Raw genomic sequence first — 23,993 nt, forward strand, 5'->3', positions numbered from 1 at the left:
TTTGTTTGTTTGCTTCCAATATAATCTTTTAATCGAGTTTGGTTGGATTTTCTGTTTGCATATCTCTAATCATTTATGCAATTCTTAACCTTAATGCTTTTGTTTGTATACAGAATTAATTACCTTTTTGCTGGAGGCTTCTACCCAGTTGGTTTCCATGTCATCAATATAATACTGCATTGTATTATCTCCGTGCTGATGGTTGATGTGTTCTCTATATTATTGGGTGGGCTGCAATTCACTAATAAAGGAAGAAGACTAAACCTGGCTCCAAAGACATCTCTTCTAGCTGCTTTGCTGTTTGCTGTACATCCAGTACACACCGAATGTGTAAGTAATGAATACTTAACTCTTAAAATTCATATCTTCAGAAGTTCTTGATTATCTTGGCTAATTAGTTCTGACATAGCCTTTTACTCTATACGTTGCTTATATATATTCTTAATGCTTCTCTTGGTACTCGTCTTATTTTAATGTCTTATTAGAACAATCAAATATTATAGTTAGTGCTTCCAAAACCTTGTAATTCCAAAGGACTGGACCTTATTAAGGAAGATAAATTAAATCATTTAGGTACTATAACTAAAGAAGGATAGCTGTAAACTACATGGTTTTCCTAATTACTGGGTTAAGAATTCAGTACATGAGCAGCCACGAAGAATGGAAGATAAGCTGAATGCAAATGGTTAACCACTTTTCAATCCCATTTGCTTTGATAAAGAGCAGGGAGTTAGAAAATTGGACTAGGAGTATTATACAAACTCTGTATGTGACTAGTAGAATGCTTTATCCAGTTTTGAATCCATGCTGCAAGGAGAATGCTGGGAGAAAATGGAGAGGGCTCGGAAGAGCTGTGAAAATGATTAAAGGATTGGAAATCAACCCATGTCATGAGAGATCAATTTCCATGGGTTTATATTTTTAATATGAAGGAGAAGATTAAAGGACTTTTTTTTTTTTTTAATTACAGCCTCTAATTGCGTACACGAGGAGCAGAAATCTGATAGTAGTGGGCCCTTTAATAGTGCAGACAAAAGCATAACTGGCTGGAAGCTGAAGCTGTAAAGAACCTGAATAGAAATATGGCATGTGCGTAGCAGCCAATTAAAATAGCTGACCAAAGATCAAAGTCGTTGTGTGGAAATTATAGTGAAGAGGAAAAGGTTTTCTTAAAAAGCTCCTTTGCACTCATAGCTAAGAAAGTCTTACGGCCTTATGCTGGTGGAGTTGCTGGATTTGGTTCTTGATTGCTTCATGTCTTATAGTTATGAGTACATGACATATAGAATAATAGCAATGAAGGATGTTTTGGTTTTTGAGTTTGGAGAGGCTAAGCTACTGGAAAAGTACTCATTTCTAATACTAGAAATGAACGCTGAATTCTCAGTGTACCTTTTTCTATATATGTGGCACTGATTTTTCACTGACAATATGCCATGGGTATTTTGGCCCTTTTTCATTCCCTTTGTACATAATTGATGGGGAAGAGGTTACAGAAAGCTATGCCTCTCAGCTAACTAGGGATATTGCACATATCGGACACCTAGAGATAGTACAAGTTCTGTATTTGCAAATTCTGAGGTTTAACCTCACTTTATTTGACAGTGTAGCTAAAACACCCTGCAATTTGTTCTCTGGTGTTTGCTTGCCTGCAGAATAGCTTCTTTGTTAGAGCACCTTATGTTAGTCAGACGGGCTCGTGGTATGTGTTCTCCAAAACCAGTTTTAGATGTCAAAATGAAGTAAAACAAGTCCTCGGTGCTTTTGATGTTTTGACATACAAAGTGAAATCTCTCTTGAGTCTTATCCATAGTCTTGCTATTGACTCTTTTATTAATATCCATAATTTTATTTTTCATTCCATTTGGCTCTAAAAATATATTTAAGTCAGAAGGCAGTTTGTTGTTAAGACCTTGGTTTTGTCAAATAAATCACAAGTGATGTGGTCTGTCTGCTATGTGAGCTTTGAAGACTTGCATACACTTTGGGCAGACATTGGAAGAGGAAAAAGTAGCATGCTTAGGTAACGCATCTCTTCTAAGATCCAGGAGCTGACAGAGGCTTGTAATCATTTACACGGTGAATGATAAATCTTGTTGCACAGTAACAATCATGATACTGCTATGGTTCTAGCATGAATGCATGTCAGGCAGCATCTTCTCAGAGAGCATTCCTCATCATTTTAGGTGCCGTGACATTCTGGTTTTGAAATGAGATGACATATTTTGACATAGAATTGTGAGGAATCTGTCTGTTTGCCGCTTTAGTTTTTGGTGTGTGCAGCACAAAACAAACTGTCATGTACAACAGATCTTGAAAAGTTAAGTGCATTCAGAAGCTATGTAATAAAAACATCTGTCATTTTCATTTTTCTACATACAGGTAAACACTGCTGTGGCACCGTTCTCTATTTTAAGAGATGTTTATTCTGTGTAACATTTGATGGATGAAAGACATAAGACTATGCCTGATGCTAATTTAAAACTGTATTTTTCTGTTTACCTGTTAGCAGTGATTATATGCCTGATTCTGTATCCAAGATGAGAATATTGTACATTTGGAGTCATCTGAGACCATATGTGTGTTATTAGCCCCTTAATCTTTGTTATAACAAGTTAGCATTTATTTTCAAAATTGCCTCATCTCGCCTTTACTTTTATCTCCTTAGTTGAGAGCAGCTTCTGAAACAGAATGGCATGTCATTATTGTCACCTTCCAAAGTACTTCATAGGTATTTAATTGATTATTTTAACTCCTCTACAATGTAGAAGAAACAGAGAAGTTATCTGGATAAATGAAGAAGTTTTTCCAAACTCAGTTTAGGTATACAGGAGTTTCTCCTTTATGGCGCTCAACTGAGGCTGAGGGTAAAGCAGGAAAGAGCTGCTTTTGTGGATTTAATCCTACTCTCATATCTCTACATTTTACTTTCTCCCTCTGAAGTTCTTTAGAAATATCCGTTCCCTCATGTCAGACTGACCAAAAAACAAACAAACAAACAAAAAAAAACACCTTTTCTGAAAGGAGGGTTAGCAGGTGCTTTTAAACTAAGTGAAGATACAGTTTCCCTTTTTACTTACCTTTCTTGCTCGCAAAATGGAACAACTGGCCTAGTAAACAAGAACCAAAGTTTCTGCTTCTGTGCCTGAATCATTACAAACAAAAAAACTGTAGCTGTCTTGCTTTGCTTCCGAAAGGCCTCTGTATACAGCTTCTTCAGGAAACATGGAACTCAGAGCCTCCGTAAGTAAACCAAGACTGACAATACTTTAATGGCTTGAACCAATGCTTCTTGATGGTCCTGAGAATGCTCTTGATTTAAATAGTTTGGCACAGATCCAGAATACAGAGGTCCCAGAATGAGGTTCTGATTTTCTTATGTTACTACAGCTTCTTTTAGAGCAAGATGCAGTTGGAGGTAGCTCTAATGTAATCAAGTAATATAACGCACAAAAAAAAACAAAACTGCTGGAGGGAGGCCTTTCAGCAGGCTAGAAGTTATTTGTTCATTCTGAGTGTTTAGACTGCAATTTGAAGGCTGCCTTATATTCTGAAAGTAGACAGTCTTGATTTGTATTTCAGCAGAGTTCTCAATTTTGCAGGGATTTGGAATGTTTGCAAAGAATTCTACTGAAAGGCAATGTAACCCAAAAATCTGATGAAATGGGACAGAGTCTACATTTTCTTAAATAGTCCTTTCTTGTTTCTTAAAATAGCAGTTTTTTCATAAATTAAAGCTAAATTCTTTACCCATCTATTCCTAAGCAATAAAAAAAAAACCTACAGTGATAATTGTATGCATTCACATTGTGCATATATATGTATGTGTGTATTTTAACCTCAGATTTTCTGAGAATAAAATCTGGTAATAGTGATTTTTTTCTTTTTCTTTTTAAGGTTGCAGGGATTGTTGGCAGAGCAGACTTACTATGTGCCCTGTTCTTTCTGTTGTCATTCCTTGGCTACTGTAAAGCATTCAGAGAAAGTAAGCATTATGTTTGCACCTTTAAGTTTGCACTGTAAATTTTATCTGTATTCATACATTCCATTTAAGTGTAGCAAAACCGAAAATGTCAACTGTTGTGGATTGAATCTATTAATGTTTATACAATCTGAAAATAAATAAAAATCTAAATATAAATCTGAAAATAAAATAAAGAAATCTGCTCTAGCAGGTATTTAATTTTAGAAGAGCTAGAAGGGAATGTTGTCCCTAATTCCTGTTAAACACTACGAATTTATTTTAAGAAAAATAGTTTTTGTACTAGGCTTATTTGTGAAATGGTTTGTTGTTTAGAAACATAAATAAATATTTTAATAAGTATTTTAGAAAGAAGTCAGACCCGTGAATTTATTTTCTTAAATGTTTTAATATACTTTATGCCATTGTGTTGGGATGGCCTAAATGGGAATGAATTTTAGAAACCTTACGAGTAATTTTTTAAATAAACAGTAAAGATTTATTGGTATGAGTAAGCCCTCTATATCCCTGCAATATGCAAGTGCTGGCATATCCATGTTGAATATAGTATTATTCATAGAGTTTTTGTAAGGTAACAGTATTATTTTTACATGGAAAGTTCTTTCTTAGATGTTTTTTCAAATGAGCTTTTAGATCTGTTGTATTATTTGATCTGAATGCAACTTGGCAGTTGAAATACTGTTGTGGAGAAATTTTCGTGGGAGTCTATTAAATAAGTACAGAATACATCAATTCACAATTCACAATTAGGAGAACCTGTACAGAATATGCAGTCTGGTATCTGAATGTGTTCTACCACAGGAAATAGTGGAATCATTTGGTGAACCCATGAAGAACTGCGCTGTGAAGAGCTTGTGTGATATCAGTTCAATAGGCATGGCCTACGATGTTTAACCACAGTTGGCAATTATTTAGATTAACAACACAGTCACAGAAATGCAGAGCTTAGTGTAGCCTGAGGGGGGTGAGTTGGTGCACAGAGAGCTCTAAGATGTTGTGAATAACTCCTGCTAATTGAGCTTAGCACGTTTAGAACTACTGTGCTTATTTCTGCACTTGATATCATAAGTTTAGGTTAAACTTGGTCACTTCAAATTACATTTGTAGTAATTCCTGTTCACTTCTGATTATTTTTTCCAACTGTTTCCATTCTGTCAACTGAGCTAGTAATGTCTTGATGAAAATTGGCCTTGGGACCTTGCTTGCTCATTAGTTCTTTTCTCACCTATTTTACTGGCTATGATTGTGCTTTGGATGTTTCTTCTGTCAACACTAAATTGAATTAGACAAAATATTGGCTATGTGCTTTCCAGTTTGTTGATAGAGGTAGGCCTGTATGGCTGGGGTAATTATCCTTGTTTGAACAACTCAAGAGCCAAGTTGTTAGGAGGACTACTGGAGACTCAAAAAGGAATCTGTGTTTCTTTTGATATGGAGGATATCTCAGGAATGATTAAGAATGTGATGTATACTCTGGTAAGGGATATTCTAAGTGCTTTTAAAACTTGCAAAGGCTAGTCTGATAGCTTTTAGAAGTCAGTGTAATTTTAAAAGTGTTGTACTAAAGTTCTTGTCATTGATACAGAAAAAAGAAAATGTTATGAAGTCAAGATACTAAGCAGCACATAGGTTTTGTTTGGTTGTTTGTTTTTTTTTCATTGGATGCTATCTCATAATAGTATCAGAACTGTGTCTGTTAAGCAGATTTGCTATGGAGAACTATGGTCTGCCAGCATAATTGTGTCTTTTGTCCTTCAGATCAGTTTTCAATGTTTACTGTCACCTTCAGTACTTGATTTTTCCTCAGTGATTTCTGAAAGCAGTTTCGACTTTGTACTGAAGAATTTGTATCCAAGTTACATAATTGTGTCTCTTCCAACAGCTGCTTCTTGGTTAGCTTGGTGACAATTTCAGGTTCTTGCAGGTATCTGGCATCTTCTAAATGAGAGAATGAAAACTTACACATCATCCAGCACTGTGGAGAGCACTAATAAGGTCCTAAGCAGATCTTGCACAGACCCTAAAGGGAGGAGCCCAAGCTTCAGAGTATTTCTTCCCTCAGAACCTTATGTGATTTGCTACAGGCCAATGAGCAGTGTGCCACACAATAGATATTTGCATGAAGTTTTCAGGTCAGAATGGTTCTGGTCTGAAAACTGTCTTAGAAGGGTCTGGGAGGTTTCATTGCTCATCCTAGACATGTCTTCCTAAATGTGAAAACCTTTAATTTGTAAACAGAGAGGTAAGTGAGATTGTCTCCACCAGCAGTTTCCCCACAAACTTGATCTCCAGCCTCGTAAGCCAGCTGCATTTCACCTTGTATCTGTTATATATGTCGGTATTCTCAGGCTTTATTTTTAAGTTTCCCTACTTTGTGACCTTCACCAGCTAGCTTGGGCATGCAACTTAAAAGCCTTTTCTCCATGCTCTTTCTGTATAGTCACTGGAACGAGATAGGCTTATTTCAGTGGTCACTGAGAGGGGGGGAGCTTATCTTAGGAATTTTCTGTCACCTTCTGGGGGTACATTGCATAGAAGCTTAGGAAGACTAGGCTTGTTGCTTAGGGTAGCTGCAAAAATGGAGCAACCTAGGTTTTTGTCATAGATTATAGAGATCCGTAGGTCAGAAAAAAACTTTGGAGGTCGTCTCTGGTCTGACAACTTAAAGCAAGGGCACTTTATAGATCAGGTTGTTCGAAGCATTAGACAGGTGGGTGGTAAAAATCTTCAAGGCAATTCACAGCCTCACTAGGCAACCTGTGTTTAACAGCCCTCCTGAGAAGTATTTTTTAGACGTATTTTTTTTCCCTTTACGTTCAATTGCATTTTACTTCGCTGGGCCTTGCGATTGGTGCATCGTTTCCTTTCTCTGAGCACTTCACAGAAGTCTGTCATCCCTATAACTTTTCTTCAAATGGTAAGACTGAAATTGGATCCTTCTCAGCCTTCTCCTCTAGGGCAGGAGGATGAGGGAACCAATTCCCTCAGCTTCTTTTCCTAGTTTGTACTCTCCTAACCATCTTAGGGGTTCTTTGCTGGACTTCCAGCTTATTCATGTGTTTCTTGAATCGGGTACAACAGTGCTTCTGATGTGGCCTCACAAGAGCTGAATACAGAGAAGCAACTTTCCCTCACCCCCTGGGTATGCTGCAGGTCGTATAGCCCTGTGTACATTTAACCTGCTTCATTGCCACGCTGTCGACTCCTCTTCAACTTGCTGTCAGCCAGGAACTCCAGCTCCTATTATGCAGAGCTGCTGCCTAGGCAGTCCCCAAGCTGGTCTGCTGTGTGCTGCTGTCTTTGAATTTCACGAGGCCTCTGTCAGCCCGCTCCACCAGCTTGTCTTAGTCCCTCCAAATGGCATGCCTGTTCTTTGCTGTACCCATGTATCATGCTGAAACCCGCTGACCACCACCAACAGTTTTACTTTCTGTCTTTATGATTTCTCTCTTTTGAGCAGGGAGGTTGGTCCAACCCATCAGGCACTGGTATGGACTGGTATGGTGTCTGTATCGTAAAGGCTGTAGGAAAAGGTAACCACATATGAGGAAGTAGCTATAGGCAAGTATGGCTTTTCGGTGGTTTTATTGTATTAAAGCAAGTGCAAAACTTTAGTCTTGGATGTCCCCATTTTGATGGTGTGAATATCCTTGTTGGCTAACAATTCTTCTAGTCATTCAAAAATAAGAGGATGAATAAGGAATAAAGAACTTTTTATCTGAGTTTAGCTAAGTTTGGATGTGCTTGGATTTGAGGGAGTCACAGCAGAAACCCTCTTAGTCCCAAATGTAAGTTGATATCACTTCAAGTATTGAATTTTAAAAATCTGCACATGCAGTTTAAAGAACAGACTTAAACAATGTCTGTTAAGATGTAACAAAGAAAAAATACCATGTCTTCTCTCAGAATTCAAACTATTTTCCTTCTACTGGCAAAGTGTGGTTAGCCACAAGGCTCAGAAAGTCTGTAATACTGCCAGGGCACATTGATAGTGCTAGTCCAAGCTAGCAGTTGTTACTTCATCACTTTCAAGGTCCAACTGAGATGGTAATTTATCTTTGTGGAATAGTCTTAGTAAGAAGGAGGGGGAGAACACAACTAAAAAACCTTCTGTGCGTTCCGTTGCATTAGGCTTTTGTTTCTAATCATACATAGTAGCTTTATGAGGATCCCCCGGGAAAATGGGATCTAGCAGTTTGTTACACCATCCTATTTCCTTTTGTTCTGCTAGATTTGTATATATTTGTACAGATACAGTTAGTCCTCAGTAACATAAACTCTTCTGTCTCCAGCAGCATCCTAATGTTATTAAATACATAGGATATCTTAAGTCTTTCATAAAGAACCTGACTGTTCTTGCAGCAAGGCAATGTGAGATTTGTGTCCAGCAGAGTTCCAGAAATCTGTTTCACTAGGATAGATACAGTTGTTGAATTGTCATCCTTGAAGTCTTCTCTAACAGTGATAAAAGACATAGAAGAGAGGCTGGTTAGTGTTTGTTTTCACCTGATATCTAAGTGAATAAATGTAAGATTATTTTTTTGTCTTGAGATTGAGGACACAAAGTGTGTGAAGAGTATTTGGGGGATAAAGGGGTGAAGTATAAATAATACTGAAAACAAGTAGGAGATTAGAAAGGTAGAAGTTGCCAGACTGTAAAATTTCCAAAGGAAAATTATTTTTGTAAAGCTCAATATATACTGTAGGTTGCCTGTCTGATGTGGTTTATTCGTGGCTTTGATGGATTTGGGGGCAGACAGTTTCTTTTAGCCAGAATCCGTAGCATTTTATCTTTTTTTTTTTTTTCCAAAGAGTATCAGCGTTTAACACACTATATAGGTTATAAATATGTTTTACTGAAGTTCTAAAATTCTGTTACTTTTTTTCTAACATAGAGTTTTTAATGTTACCAGAACTCTGATAGGATAACATTTATGTTTGCAAGGAACTAATCTGTTGTTCTCATTCTGTCCGGCTGTTTTAAAAACACATCTGTGGGGACAAATCCACTGCATAGGCTTTGGAGACAGCAAGAGCTGACAACTGTTTAGGTATGTTCTGAAGGGAACTGTGGGTTATTAACTTTGTTGAATTTTAATGCAGTATCTCTGGGAATTAATAAGGACTTCTAAAACTGCTAGAGTATTCATTTTGCCTTCCTTTGTCTTCAGCCTTGACAGTGATCCAGTTGCATGTATTTGCCAACTGCATTGGTGATCTGAGTAATGTAAAATGTTGAGTTTATGATATTTGCTTCATGTGAGTAATACTTGGCATGGATCTGAAATAGGGGAACAACTGTTTGCTCATATGCTATGACTTCTAAAAATGACTTTGTACTTGGTTGTGTGTTTCTGTTTTGTTCTGTTCTTTGTAGTCTTCCATTAATCATCTGCTAGTTCACTGCTAATATAATGAAACATGCAAAGCAGACTGTAGCAATGAGTTTTGTGAATAGTGGAGGTTTTCCTTTAGTTTGGAAATGTGTAAGTCTTTTATGTGAAAGTCAGTACTGTTAAGATAAGGGGCAGTTTGTTAGCTATTTTGCAATTGGTCAAAGATATTTACTACTCGTAGAATCACAGAATCATTAAGGTTGGAAAAGCCCTCCAAGATCATCTGGTCCAACCACCCCCCATCACCAATGTCACCCACTAGACCATGTCCCCAGGCACCACGTCCAACCTTGCCTTGAACACCCCCAGGGGCAGTGACTCCACCACCTCCCTGGGCAACCCATCCCAATGCCTGACTGCTCTTTTTGAGAAGAAATGTCTCCTCATGTCCAACCTAAATGTCCCCTGGTGCAACTTGAGGCCATTCCCTCTAGTCCTATCACTAGTTACCTGTGAGAAGAGGCCGACCCCCAGCTCCCCACACCTTCCTTTCAGGTATCTGCAGAGAGCAATGAGGTCTCCCCTGAACCTCCTCTTCTCCAGACTAAACTGTTAAATATTTGGGCCCTGATTTTTCAACTATGTGCCCAACTGTTCATGTTTGAACACATTGGGAAGGAGGTGTTGCACGTGGAAAATCTATCCATTTATTCTTTTAGTGGGCAAATGAAAAACCATAACTTTCTTTTTTGTAGAATTAGTGCTAAATTTTGTTTGTCCAAGATAGTATAATTTAGGGTTAGATAATCGCTCTACTGTAGCCTCTATGTAATGAGTTGGAGGTACTTGGAGATGTTTAGGAATGCCATTTGCTGTTGAAGTTTCAGTATTAAGTAAAATGCTGAGCTGCGCTGCAGTGGTATGTACATTCAGAGAATTGGAGACACGCAGGGAGATCCCAGGCTTAAGTTAACTCTGACAATGGATTCTTACTTTATCTTCTAAGACTAGGGAATTCTTCCTGCTCTTTGTAGCAATGCACTTAGACGTGCTTCAGTGACTTCTTGAACTGCTCCAAGTTGCCACCTGGTTAGGCCCTAAGATGCTCAGCTGGCTTTGAGGGAGGAAATGCTGAATGCCTAAATGTCTGACTTGATAATTATTGTTTTTTTGCTGTTGCTAGCTTGACTTTAAAGTAAAACTAAGCTTGGTACTCTAAACATGTAGTATTTTTCTTCATATCCTGAACTTATTAGGAATTTGTATTCATTGACTTGTGGATTTAGGACATTGCAAGATAAGGTCTCTTAAAAGAAGTAGGATTAACATCTAGGAAGGCAGAGTTGAGGGGTATCTACACAGTAAGCATATTGCTCATAAATTTAGGATCAGTTGACTCCACACTGTAAAACACTTTCCTAGAGCAATTCTGCATACATAGTGCTTATACTTGAGTCCAGCAGCCTGAGTGGAAGAGCCCTCATGGCTTCTTCATGTCTTACACAGGTATTTCTTTGGATCCCTTTGACTTTCAGACTTAAGGTACTCGTAAAGTGAGGTCATTGAAACACCCTTTTTTGTTGGTATAGAAACAGTGTGTTTTTCCAGCTTAAAAAAAAAAAAAAAAAAAAAAAAAAAGGCAAGTACTCTGTTTATTTGGCGTGCTTACAATCTTGTCCATCTGTCAGAGTGGCACGATGCCCACTCACAATATGGTATACCAGCTTCAACTAGGTGCAGGTGCCAACCAAAGATTGGTTTCATTTTCTAACACAAGATTCTTCTGGTGGGAAGCAGTGCCATATTAGGGGAATGTGCTTTGTTAGGCTGATTACTTCTATTGGCATGTGTGTATCTTATAATAATAATTAGCGCTTATGCAGTGCTTTACATTTTCAAATCACTGTTAAAAATTGCTTGACATTGCTGAATGCCAGTCTTTTGTATCTGTTTTTCAGTCCTAGTTTAGTCCCGAGATTTCTGCAGGGAGGATTTGGGGGGTGTCTGTGCATATTGACCCAGGAAAAAGCACAAGATAAAACATTTCTTAATTAAAATTCTCTTTCTTTGAAGTTTAATCACAAACTGATGAACTTTCATAATATTACAGTTCTGTATATGGCTGTACTGACTTTTTGAGACTGTAAAAGAAAATAAAGGAACTGAGATCATGGTTTTGGGAAGGAGATCGTGATGCTTGTTTCTAATCTTTTAACGAATGTATCTATGGAACTGTGTTTTTTCGTTGTTGTTGTTCTTTACCATCTTTTACTGTATTTGAGGGTTCCTACATAAGCTTGGCTACTCTTTACATGCTGAGACATTTCTGGCATCTGAGACTTGGGATGTTCACAACACAAATCAGTTTCTGTACAACTTTGAACGTGTGCCTATTGAATAGCATTTGATTATCAGTTTTCAAGACCATTTCTCCAGTTTGTCAGAGGAATTCTGTCTTCTCCTTAGTATGTTTCATAGCCATTATAGCCTGGCAGCAGTTCTGGACCTAATCAGAATATTCCTTATTCCATCATCCAAATTTTTAAAAATACCTAAGAGAGCTAGATGAAAGGAAGACCCAATCCAGAATGTATTTTCCTATTTTGCACAGTGGCCTAGAGTCTTAGTGCAGTTTTACAATGGTTACTTGTATCCATTCTATAATTTCATCCACACCCTATTATTTCTTGCTTATTTCACACTGTCTCCAGTGGCATTCTCATGCCTTCCTGAAGTCGAGGTTTACAGGTTTGCTCTCATCCAGAAAGTCCTTTTTGCTCTCCAAGTCAAAAACTATACTTAATTTGATTTAAGTAGCTGTAATACGTCTTTGGAAAACAATGAATCATATCATTTTCTTTTAGAAACTCATCTAGAAAATACCTTGTGGCGTTTTTTGTTTTCTGGACAATTTCAACTAGTCAGCTTGGCTTTGATGCTTTAGCTTTAATTTTCCTATCTCTTTTACCCTTCAATAGTGGACATGCAGGCACGATGGGATTTCTTGTTTGTTTGTTTTTAACTCCAAGCTTCTGGAATTTCATGCATTTTGCATGATGTCTCAGAGGTAACAGTTGAGATTACTCTGTGGTGTATAGGACCTGTTGGAGTAAATGTAATCAATTGCTGTAATTTAAAACAGATTAACTTCTCTGTAAATTCTGTGTTGTTGTTGTTGTTCACTGTTCTGCTTCTATTCTTGCTCCTTTCCTGCTGATGTTGTGTAAGCCAGCTAATTGCAACTGACCTCTTTGTGAAAAATGAAGCAAAAAGGCACAGAACACTTCTATTTTCTTGGCAATGTCCATTTGCTTTCTCACTGAGTATTGGAATAACTCCTCCTTTACATAAATTGCCTTTTCTCCTTTTGTGATGCGGCTTTTATGAATTTCATGCTGTATGAGTGTGCTATTGTTATACTCGTCCTTGATAATTTGAACTTCCTTTTCTCCCTGTTGCTTCTCACACTGCAAGTTATCAAAGCATTTGTGAATCACTGTGTTGGTGTCTCTTTGCTGTATATACTTCCTACCAACTTCCATGTTAACATAGTCTTTATTTGTGCTCAAACATCCCAGCTTCTCTCCTCCAGAATTTGATTGTGGGAAGAAGAACCCTCTCACCTGAAGAAAGTACACTTCAGTAAACTCAGTGAAGTCATTTGACTTTGTTCAATGTTCTCCCTTTCATGCTTACTAGGGATGACTGATTGTTATTTTGTCATCACAGTCAATTAGTTTGCCTTCCATCCTCACCTCCTGCCAACTGGTTTCTTTCTACCTTATATAAAATAAAAAAGGCAGATTTCAAAAACTGGATGAGCAGTCTTGCGTTGCAAGCAGTCTGAAGAGTCGAAGATCTTCAAGCCATGTATTTAGGACAGATCCCTTTTATTCTCAGCAAAGCTTATATAAAGAATTTTGAAGCCCCGTTCTCCATGAACTGTGTGCATATTGCAACCCTGAAAACCCTCAGTTCTGTATATGTGATGTGAATTAGAGTTTCCTCTTTTTCTTTTTTTTAGTTACAACTAAAACCTCTTTAGTTTAGCCATTATATTTTGTATTTCCATGTTTTGTTTTGGTATTGAAAGGTGTATGACTTCTGTCCTTCAGGAGGCTTTCTTTTCAGTTTGTAACATCTGCACCTCCAATGTTAACTCTGTTCTCACCTGCAAGGACATAATTTGGGGTGGAGGGAGAAGAAACAAATGCCCATTAGATTTTTATTGCAATGAATTTCAAACATCTTAATATCCACTTTGTTGAAGCTTTAAGTCTTGGGTAAGAAAAAAGTGCTAGAAGCAACTTCAAAACTTGTTCCTGTTCTTCAGAACTTCTTTCTGCTATAAAATAAGTATTCTGCCTCAGAATGAGAGAGGAAGCCAATGTCAGTAGATCCTCAGACACTTGTGATGGTTCATATCTTGTCAGCAACTGAGTTAGTATGCTAGTTTCCCTTTATCATCGGTGAAAAGCAGGTGACTAGATCCCTAAAGGGTTCTCCTTCTTTCAACCATTTAGAAAGGAAGCCTGATGTTCTGTTCTATTCCATTCTATTCTCTTCTTTTCTGTTCTATTCTCAGGTGCCTACTTCTGGTGAAATAACCCTTACTTCTTCCATTTGCCCTCTGCGTAGATGATTATTGCAGTTCTGTTTAAGTGCTGAGGGCCCAACCTGCAGTAGGAAAGTACAGCTCTAGAGATCAAGGAGAATAAAAAAGGGGTTCAGTCGATGAATATAGAGTTCAACTTTTGTTTTTTTCACATGGCAAATGAGTCTTGTGATGCCTGTAGAGCTCATGTTGCTTGAATCGAGAAACTCTCTCTGAATGAGCTGAGTGCTTCCCTCTGTTGATTGCACCTGTGGAGTAGAGGTTGTGACAGACATGTTTTTATGTGAAGTACCCGTGTACTGTGTGTGCGATAGTACCTTTGGCTGTAGTCGAGCTTATTGTTATATCAATCTCAGAAATGCCTGCTTGTAGTGCCTAAACTCAGCTACATGGTACAGTCTTTAAATACTTTTTTTTTTTTTGTACTAGAAGCTGTAGCTAGTCTTGATCTCTTAACCCCAGAGTTTCTCACCCTGCTGTAAAACTGCAAGAACTGCTTCTCTGATCAGATGCTGAAATTATTGAGCTTCATGGCATTCCACAGCAGTACTAATGAAATGACATATAGCACTTGCTAAATGTAGCAGCCCTGGAAAAGCAGCTCATTGTGCCTTTGTACCTTAGGTTACTGTTAACATAGTTTGTGTGTGTGGTGCTGCTTCATGTGTAACCATTAGAAAGAATTTCTTGTTCTTGTAGTAGCTTGGAGGAGAGTGGCCAGTAATGATAGAGCTATAGCTAAGGATGATAAATGAGTCTAAATATTGGGAATTAACCTTTTCAGATGATGAATTGTGAAAACTGTGTGAAGCTTCTGCCATTCTAATTAGTCTGGCTAAGACATCTAGCAAATAGGAGATTTCTAATGTCTCTGAGAATAGAAAATGACTGCAATAAAAGGACAAATGCCAGCATATTGCAGGAGGTGCCCAATGATTTTCAAGTCTGTGTATCCAGATTTTGACTGATAAAAAAGATTGTGAGTTTAGATGCTGTTTGTTTGTTTTGTTTTTAATTCTAATTTTAATTTCCAACTTTACCTTTAAATGTATAAACCTAATGGTATGGCATGCTTTATTTTAACAGATAAGGAAGGACATCATTTTTCTGTATTCTGGGTGCTGGTGAGTGTTCTCCTAGGTGCAGTAGCCATGCTGTGCAAAGAACAAGGAATTACGATACTGGTAAGAATCCCAAAAATCAATTGATTTTTGACCTTAGCATCTGTCAGGTGCAGTTGTAAAGTCTACAAGGATGAATTTTCTCCACAACTAATTTCGTGAACATCTTTTTGTTCTGCTCAGAAAACTAGTTAATGTTTACTAAAAACAGTATTCCAGTAGAGCTCTCTCGATTGTATCCCGGCCAACCTGCTGGAATTCATTTTATCTTTTGTAAGCAGTTCGTGTGTATCTTGTTAATTACTTGCAAAATTTAAGATTCACAGTGTTAGTTTCACTGTGTATCACGTTCGTTGGCCTTGGTTTTGAATGTATAATCGTTGAGGTAGTGGGTCTACAAACTTCTCTCTGAAGTTTATGAACTGGAGGAGACTGTTTTTAGAAGCTCCACCCTCTTGGTTTTTTTTGAACATTCTAATTATAAGTAGGGTAATTGTTTATGTATTGCTAATACTGAATTTCTTATTTCCATCTCTTATGTAAACAGTCTATTCAAACAGATGTACTTACTTTTCACGTTCATTTTACTCTTGCTTTCTGTTACTTAAGTGAAAAGTCTCTTTTGGGTGATCCGGTAAGCTACCTGTAATACTACATCAATGATTTATACCTTTTGCATAGTTGTATATCTGTATAAGTAAATCTGATTTGTAGCTTTAAATAACATAGATAAAGCAATCAGATGAATTCTTTGCAGCAAGGACCTTCTCAGCCTTAGAAAAAATTGTAGAAGAAATTACTGAAAACATCTTACTGTAGGACATTATTTTTTGATGGACATTCACAGGCTGATGTATTTTTCAAAGGTATCTGTGAAGAAAACAGAAGTTCTCTTAAAAAACATAGTGTGATTATTTCTTCTAGTGGCATGAAGTAATTATTTGAGCTAGCAGACACAGAATTGTTATTTGATCTGGATTTTTTGTTTGCTGTTGCATTGCTAGGATGATGATATTTATCCTTGAGTTGAAGGGTAAAGGTCAGAGGGATAAAGGGATATATCATACATTAAAAAGATTCCTTGTAGGCTGAATGTATTTTTCAGCAAGATTCTTGCTTTCCTAATCTCCATGTAAGTGAGCCATAAGCCTTGTACCTGCCAGCTGATCTCTCTATGTGGAACCATCCAACTCTCCAGCCTATCTTCTCTCTTCTCCCTTTGGCTGTTAAAAAGAGACTTACGGCCTCCCGGCGTCCTCACTCTTTACCTTGCCAGGAGATATTTTTCATGACTTTTTTTCCCCATTTAGTTTACATTACATTGAGGTAATTTCTGAAGGTATTAGGATGTAGGCTAAGTATTCATGAATTGTCATGGGTGGTGATTGCTGGAACACTGAGTTTGGATTTTACTGGTGACCTTGACAGAATTACCTCATTGACCTCAAAAGAATTACCTCTGGATATACTTTTTTTTATTTCTGTGGGGGAAATATGTGCAAGTATAGTCCTTCAAAGAGCTGAATATTCTCTAGTTTTATGTGTACTGGCTAATGTTACATAGAACTCTGCTTTTCTTTTTCAGCAACTTCCACTGTGTGTATTGATGTAATTGCAAGAAAACAAAGCCTGATACCCATGTAAAATCTTTCTCAGCCTTTGCTTGTTGTGACAATTTATGTACCTTTTAATATTTTTGAAACCTGTCAGTCAAAGGATACTATGCTGCACAGAAAAAAGAAAAAAAAAGTCTTAAAAAAAATCCACCTCACTTGGACAGAAGCCTTACCTCTTGACTGCAGCATTTACACTGCAGAATATTTAGGAAAGAAAGCAGAGAGCAGACAGGTGGTTCAATGCTGTTGTAACCATACATATGGGGTGTAGCTTGCTTGTACATTGTATCCCTGGTATATCCTGGTATCAGATGTAGCAGGTGCATTTGCATTATAATAATGTGATGTTCTACTCATCTGAGCTCAGGTTGTTAATTTCTTATTCTGCCGTTGTTACTAGCAAGGTATCTATTATCTACTTGTTTGAAAGCAGAATTAAGATGTATGGTAGAAGTGGAATGTAAGGTGCATTTTTTAAAACTGGTTTTGTGTAGCTACTTCATCTTACATTCTTATTTTTCTTTTGGTTGCTTAGGGTTTGAATGCAGTGTTCGATGCACTGGTGATTAACAAGCTAAATGTTTTGGAGTTCATTCAAAAGTTAATACGTAAGGACAAGTTGTTGGAGGTGAGTCCTTAGAGGTTTTGTTCATTCTTGCCAATCAGACAGTCATGTACAAAGATAAAGATAAGACAAAGATAAAGCTTCTGGCAGTTTTGTTTTTGCTGAGAGTTAAATAAAAATGAGAGGTATTTTCAGTCAGCTAAGTAAGGCAATGGGCTGTGACATCTCCTCAACATGAGTGGTAATGGAATAACGTTAGAAATGCATTGAATACAGAAATCCATTCCATGCTTCTCTCAACAATATCTTAAAAATGTGGTGTGGAAGAGCTGACTGCTTGATGCAACAAGTTCTGCAGGGTCAGAAGCTAGAACACCAAACAGGAAACAGTTCCGAGTAACTTGGGAACTTGAAAGAGAAAATATTTAAGCACAAATAGTCACTAAGGATTGAATTTTTGACTTCTGTTGGTACTACTCTATCTAATATTGGCTCAAGTGGAATGTAACACCTACTATTTGTTGTAAGATCTTGATCATAAGCAAATCACAGAAACATTCATCTTTAGGTGAACAATTGGTAACAACCAAATAAACAGCCTACTAGAACATCACTGCTGTTGAACAGCTAAACCATTTGCCTCTCCCGTGCAAGCTTCAGCAAGGCAAAGGAATATTCACTGGAGACTGCATTGGTCAGTGGTTTCACTGTAGACAAGTCTTGCTCATATTTCTGAGTAACACAAGTCCTACAGGACTTTTAAATTCCTTCACAGAGAATGAAATGGAAATGTTCTTGAGGAGCTTTGTGGGGAAATCAGTGAAATTGGAATCTCTAGAACTGAAACAATAGATTTGGGCAAGAATGGCTGAGGGATGGAGAAGTACTTCAGGCAGCAAATAAGAATGCTGAAGAATTGAGTTGTGTAATGGGACTAATCAACTAGCATGAGGAAAAGGAGTCAAGAGCTGTAGAGAATTAAAGCAGATCAAGTTCAGAATTAAAGTGTTGGAAATGTGTCAGAGGTGAACATTTTTTTGGAGGATTACTCTTGAAGCATGAATAACTGAAAGCATTGTGCTTTTGTTTTGTGACTTTTAAACAGTGATGTCTGGGTGAAGAAAGCATTGTGTGTCTTTTTTTTTTTTTTTTTCTTATTGTAATAGGAGTAATTAATTTTAGCTCCTACCAACTACAAGAATCTGTTGTGGTCTTTTCATTGAAGTGTATTTAAAGTTTGTTTTGTTTTGGTGAATGTCAGGTCTTAAATTCTTTTACTTGCAGATTTTTTTCCTCTTGATTTGAGAGATAAGTTACAGTTTCATGCCAGATTTAGTTAACTCTAAATCAAAGACTGTAACATATGGTAACGCTTCTTCAACTTCTTAAATTCTGCTTACTAAGAGATTTTGTGATTTGTGAAATGTGGCCTTTGAGGAGCTGCATGAGGAGCTGTTAAATGAAATGAAATCCAGAATAAGAGTTTTTGTTTAGTTACTCTATAATAAGACATTAATTGTCACTATGCTGTTTTCCTTTGTAGCACAATTTTGTTGCAAAAACAGTTTTTAGGAATGATTTTCATTGTATTGACTTTGGTTTCTGAGATGTGCAAAAATAGCCATTTGAGCACAAAGGCTAGCTTATGTAAAATCAACAATACAAACTTGTTTCTCTAGACATTCAATTAAGTGTTTTATGATGACTCCATTGTCAGCTACAAATATTAAAAGCCCGTCTGAATATTGCTTTTAAACTTTTTTTTCTATCATTTTAGAGAATAAATACCTTCAGCCAGGACACTGTTGGATCTCTTACTTTATGCAACAAGCCTATTTTTTTCTTAGTCTTCAGAAATAAGTAATATTGATCTAAATAATTGCATATTGCAATCATAGGTAATAATAATCAGCGTGTCAGCTGCTATGGTGGACATAGAGAATTGATCATGTATAACTATCAGATAGGCTTTTTACGATAATAGAAGCATACCAAATTAAGGAAGGAAGGTAGGAATAAAGGAAAGCTGGAGATCACATAACCATATTTTTCAGGATCTAGTCAATTTTTCCATGTAAAAATCCACAGTTTATCAACATTTTCCTTTTCAGACACATTCAGTGGGGGGGGAAGTGGTTCAAATGACCCCTCATTTCAGAGAAGCTCTCACTTTCAATCTTCTGCATCTCTGATGACTTACCGAGGCTCCATAGGTTAACTTCAGCCATCAGGATTCAGGCAGCTCTTAGGGAGCCCTGCAGCACTGTAACACAGGGACTCAGAGAGAAGCTGGGTCCTTTACTTCCCATCTGAGTTAACACTTGCTAGCTGGGTAGGGTGCTGGAAGACTGGGGTTGCATATTGAAGTTTTGACATGGGTATCATTTCAGTTCATGATTTTCTTTCCAGTCTCTGGAAAAGGGTAAAGAACTGTGGCACACAACAGTCTTTGTTTTTCTTTGGTTGTGTTTTTTTTTTTTCATTTATGAAACTGGTGCAAGCATGAAGAAGAAGAGTTATAATTCACAGGGAAGAAGCAGAAGTCTGTAAAATTCAGCTTCTATGACATCACTTACCTGTGTGGACTCAGATTTCTTGCTTTTAAGTGAATTGCCTTCTTTAGACCCTGACGTGTATGTTATAAAACCTGTAATGTAAATCAACTGAGTTAATACTATAGATAAAACAGGATTATTTCTTTTATAGCTCCTGGAAAATTTTAACCTGACCGAAGTGATTTTGGTGCCTGTGTGGCTTTTTAATTGCATTTGATTGTGAATTTTTTTTTTTCTTTTCCCCCAGCTTTGAGTTGTGCAGTTTTCTTGCACTCATGTAATTTTACCCCTAAATAGACCTAAGTGGAGAAAAACTTTTGGTGGAAAAAACTGTCCTGCATTAATCAGTTTAATGTGGTATATACCAAAGACTACATTCTTCACAAATTCTTTGTCAAAAATTGATGTGTGAAATTATATCAACTACATAATTTGTAGAAGAGAATTGTTCAATAAAAGTTTTCTGATTGAAAATGAAATGAAAATGTTTGCAAAAAATATTTTGCAATTAATTGTAGTAAAACTTGAGACCTTTCTTGTTAACTGCAAAAGAAAGACAAACATCAATTGACAGCCTCTTTTTTCTGAGCTGGTCACAAAAAAGATGTGAATATAGTCAGGATAAGAATAAAGTATTGTTTGTTTTTATTGAATGTTATTTTTCTTTCCTTCCTGTAGAATGCCGGGCTGTTAAGAAAGGGGCTGCTTTTCAGGATAACTCTTCTGATGTCTGGAGGGGCTAGTATACTTTATATCCGCTGGAGGATTATGGGCACAGGGCCACCGGCTTTTACTGAAGTAGACAACCCAGCTTCATTTGCAGATAGTCTGTTTGTGAGAGTAAGTTATGAAGTTGGTTTTGTTTTGTTTTTTTTCTGGCAAGCTCAGAGCATTTGTCTTTGTCATCAAATTAAATTTTCTTTTCTGCGCCTCAAAGAAACAATAAAGCGGGCAGTCTAAACATCTTGAGATGTGTGATGAGTCACCTTCCCTTGTGCTTCTGTGAAGATTTTTTTGCAATTTGAGAAAAAGGAAAAAAAAAAAGTATATTCTTTGCATTCAATTTAGCATGCTCTGTACACATTGAAGTACATTCCATTTACTCACTACTTGTCTCATGAATGCAAGGGTTTAGCTTTTGCTGGATTTCTTCCTTTTTTCCACATACTGTATTTGACTCTTCATCTGTTCTTTCACAATTGAAGAAAATAGCATAAAGTTCTGGTCTGGTGCATTTGGAGTATGTATTGGCTTTATACCTCTGTATTAAACGTGGCTTTGGAGATGAAGACTGAAAGAAAGGTGTTGTCTTTTGACATTTCCTCCTGTTCTGGGAAATTATTCTTTCTACATGTGGGTATTGGTTGCACAACAGAGAACTGCATTTCCCTTCTCTGAATAGGAGAACCACGTAACTATATTAAAAATAATAATTTCACAGCTGTAAAGTAAGTAAATATGCAATTAGATGTAATATAACAGTATTCACGGCCTCTTTTTGTATAAGAAACATTTTACAATAGCAGAAATGATAGAAAACAAGAACTAAAGTTTCTCCACCTAGCACTTAAGTTTAGTATCAAATAAACGTTTGTTTTCTTTTTGACTGACAGGCTATAAACTATAATTACTACTATTCATTGAATGCATGGTTGCTGTTATGTCCCTGGTGGCTGTGTTTTGATTGGTCAATGGGCTGCATACCCCTCATTAAATCCGTCAGCGACTGGAGGATAATTGCACTAGCAGCACTTTGGTTCTGCCTAATTGGCCTGATATGCCAAGCTCTGTGCTCAGAAGACAGCCATAAGAGAAGGTAAGAGACAGTGATGAATTTTAAATGCCTGGACAACTTGAGTACAGTATTATTTTGTTAAATTCAGTACTGATAATTTTAACAATTCAGTGGAACCAGTGTCTAGCAAATGCAGTTCAAATAAATATTTATAGCTGTCATTACAGTTTATCCCAATTTGGGCCCATCACTGTACACCGGCTAGTGGGAAGCAGACTTAGAGGGGGAGGTATGGATGGCTGCTTTATTTTTCTCCTGAAATGGCATTTTGAGATCCTTAACACTGTAGGTGGTAAAAAGTAATCTCTGCTCAGAACAGAATAGTCTGCTGTTGCCCTTGCTGCTTATAAGTCATCATCTCCTTTAATCTTCTCTCCTAATAATGAAAGAGAGAGGAGATATGCCTTGAAAGGAGGTAGAAATGCTGGATATACTATTAAAAAATAGAATGCTGACCATGAGGAAACAACTTGTACTTTATCAAAAGAAACTACAAATTTGTTGTAAGCTATTCTGTCTTATTAAGGTCTTCTTTAACTTCTGTTAACTTTTGTCCATTCCCGTGGATTTTATGTATAATTAATTTCTAAGCTCTTTAACGTTTTTAGCAGCTCAGTCATAATGAGGTCATCCTGTTTTTCAGAGTACCAAATATTTTCTTTTTATTTCTGTGGTATTCTGTAATTTAATTTCTTTCCCTGTGTCTCCCCAAAGGCTGTCATCCCACCAGACTTCCTTTCCTCTATTCCCATAATCATTTGCACAGATAAAACCATTTTGAAGGGGGTTTACACTTGTTACAAGTGTCTTCATGTTTTCTTTTAAATACTCACTGAGCCAATATTGCTGAACAGGTGTTGGTTTGTGGTTTTTTGTGTTTTTTTTGTTTGTTTGTTTGTTTGTTTTTTGTAAAAATAAAGACAAAAGTAAAGTGAAAGCCAAGGACAATTAGGGAGGAGACGAGACTAAGAAGTACCTCACTCTAGATTTGTCATTTTGTCATTTACATTATAGTATAGAGACTTATTTGTAATAAACTGGAATAGAAAACTAGCAAGCCTGTGGCCTGACATGGTCATAGGGTTCCTACTCTCAGTTGTCGTAAGTTTTCTATAGACCATGAAGAGTTACCTGCTGAGTGTTACTCATTCCTAACCTAGATACCTAAAACAGGGAAGATGAACTGCCTTTGAGAAGTGCCTCTCTCCAGTGACTGTGGAGAGTGTAGATGAGTAACTTTCACGTGGTTAAACACAATGGATTCTGTTATTGATGTCTTTGTTAGGAAAGACAACACTCTCAGTGGGAAATGTACCTAAGTTCTTTAAGTGACCTATATTTTTTCCCTATGCTACTGACTTACTAGTTACAAAACTAGACAGATAGCTTTTATCGTTAGTTTTTTTCCCATATATTTTTAATAGGAATTCTGTAATTAATGTTTAATGGGTTTATTTTCTGCTCTGGAAGCATGAACACTGTTTTTCTGGGAATTATAGCTAGAATTCTGGGAATTATAGGTAGAAAGAAGTGTCAAAATGTTATTGAAACATAATTTGATTTTGTTATTTAGCTCCCATGGGCTGCTTTTGAATGCCCTGCTCCATATGCACATTTCTGTTTGTTTTTTTTTAATAGAGTTTATATGTTAAGTGGAAAAGGTATTCTATTAAACTTTGTCATTAACTTGAGAATCTGTTTCTTGTTTGCAGGATTCTTACACTGGGACTTGGATTTCTTATTATCCCTTTTCTTCCTGCAAGTAACCTGTTCTTCCGTGTAGGATTTGTAGTTGCAGAGAGAGTCATCTACCTCCCCAGCATTGGCTATTGTATTCTGTTTACATATGGATTTACTCTCTTGAGTAAGCAAGCCAAGAAAAAGGTATTATCAAAACAATCACTAAGGCTGATGATGAAGTGTTTCAGTTAAATGGTTTTGTTCTTACCTTGTTTCTCTTTCTTTAAGAAAATTCTTGCTGTCGCAGTCCTTGGAATCTTACTGATAAACGTTATGCGCTGTGCGCTCCGCAGCAGTCAGTGGAGGTCAGAAGAACAGCTTTTTAGGAGTGCACTGTCTGTGTGCCCTCTAAATGCAAAAGTAAGTCAGTTATGGACTTTGAATCTTTCATTTTCTTTTTTCTTTTTTTCTTTTTTCTTTTTTCTCTTTTCCCTTTTCTCTTTTCTTTTTTCTTTTTGGAAAGTGTTTTGAATTTTGGAGTGGAAGAGGTTAGTGTAATTGAAGTATTGTGGTATAGTAGACCTCAGTCTTGATTGGGGCAAAAATATGACATATCAGACACCTAAATTATGGTGTTAACACAGTCAGTACACAGTGCACAGTCAATGCCGACAGTGCAAATTACAATTTTCTGTTGTTCTGAAATTGTAACTTGGGGGTGGAAGTGA

General features: G+C 37.0%; 1 protein-coding gene across 2 annotated transcripts in view; it reads left to right on the top strand.

Moving 5' to 3' along the window:
• Window positions 1–23,993, top strand: part of TMTC4 (transmembrane O-mannosyltransferase targeting cadherins 4) — a 52,386-nt gene that overhangs the window by 10,065 nt on the left and 18,328 nt on the right. For both annotated transcript variants that reach the window (XR_011806317.1, XM_027443723.3), the window contains exons 4-11: window positions 114–330; window positions 3,898–3,985; window positions 15,020–15,117; window positions 17,206–17,298; window positions 20,469–20,630; window positions 21,404–21,606; window positions 23,298–23,469; window positions 23,554–23,685. Coding sequence is in view for 1 of the 2 variants with exons in the window: in XM_027443723.3 (XP_027299524.1) it covers window positions 114–330; window positions 3,898–3,985; window positions 15,020–15,117; window positions 17,206–17,298; window positions 20,469–20,630; window positions 21,404–21,606; window positions 23,298–23,469; window positions 23,554–23,685 (1,165 nt within the window). In the remaining variant the exon portion in view is untranslated. The remainder of the gene's footprint in view (window positions 1–113; window positions 331–3,897; window positions 3,986–15,019; window positions 15,118–17,205; window positions 17,299–20,468; window positions 20,631–21,403; window positions 21,607–23,297; window positions 23,470–23,553; window positions 23,686–23,993) is intronic.

Source organism: Anas platyrhynchos, chromosome 1 (genome assembly GCF_047663525.1).
Source record: "Anas platyrhynchos isolate ZD024472 breed Pekin duck chromosome 1, IASCAAS_PekinDuck_T2T, whole genome shotgun sequence".
NCBI lineage: Eukaryota > Metazoa > Chordata > Aves > Anseriformes > Anatidae > Anas > Anas platyrhynchos.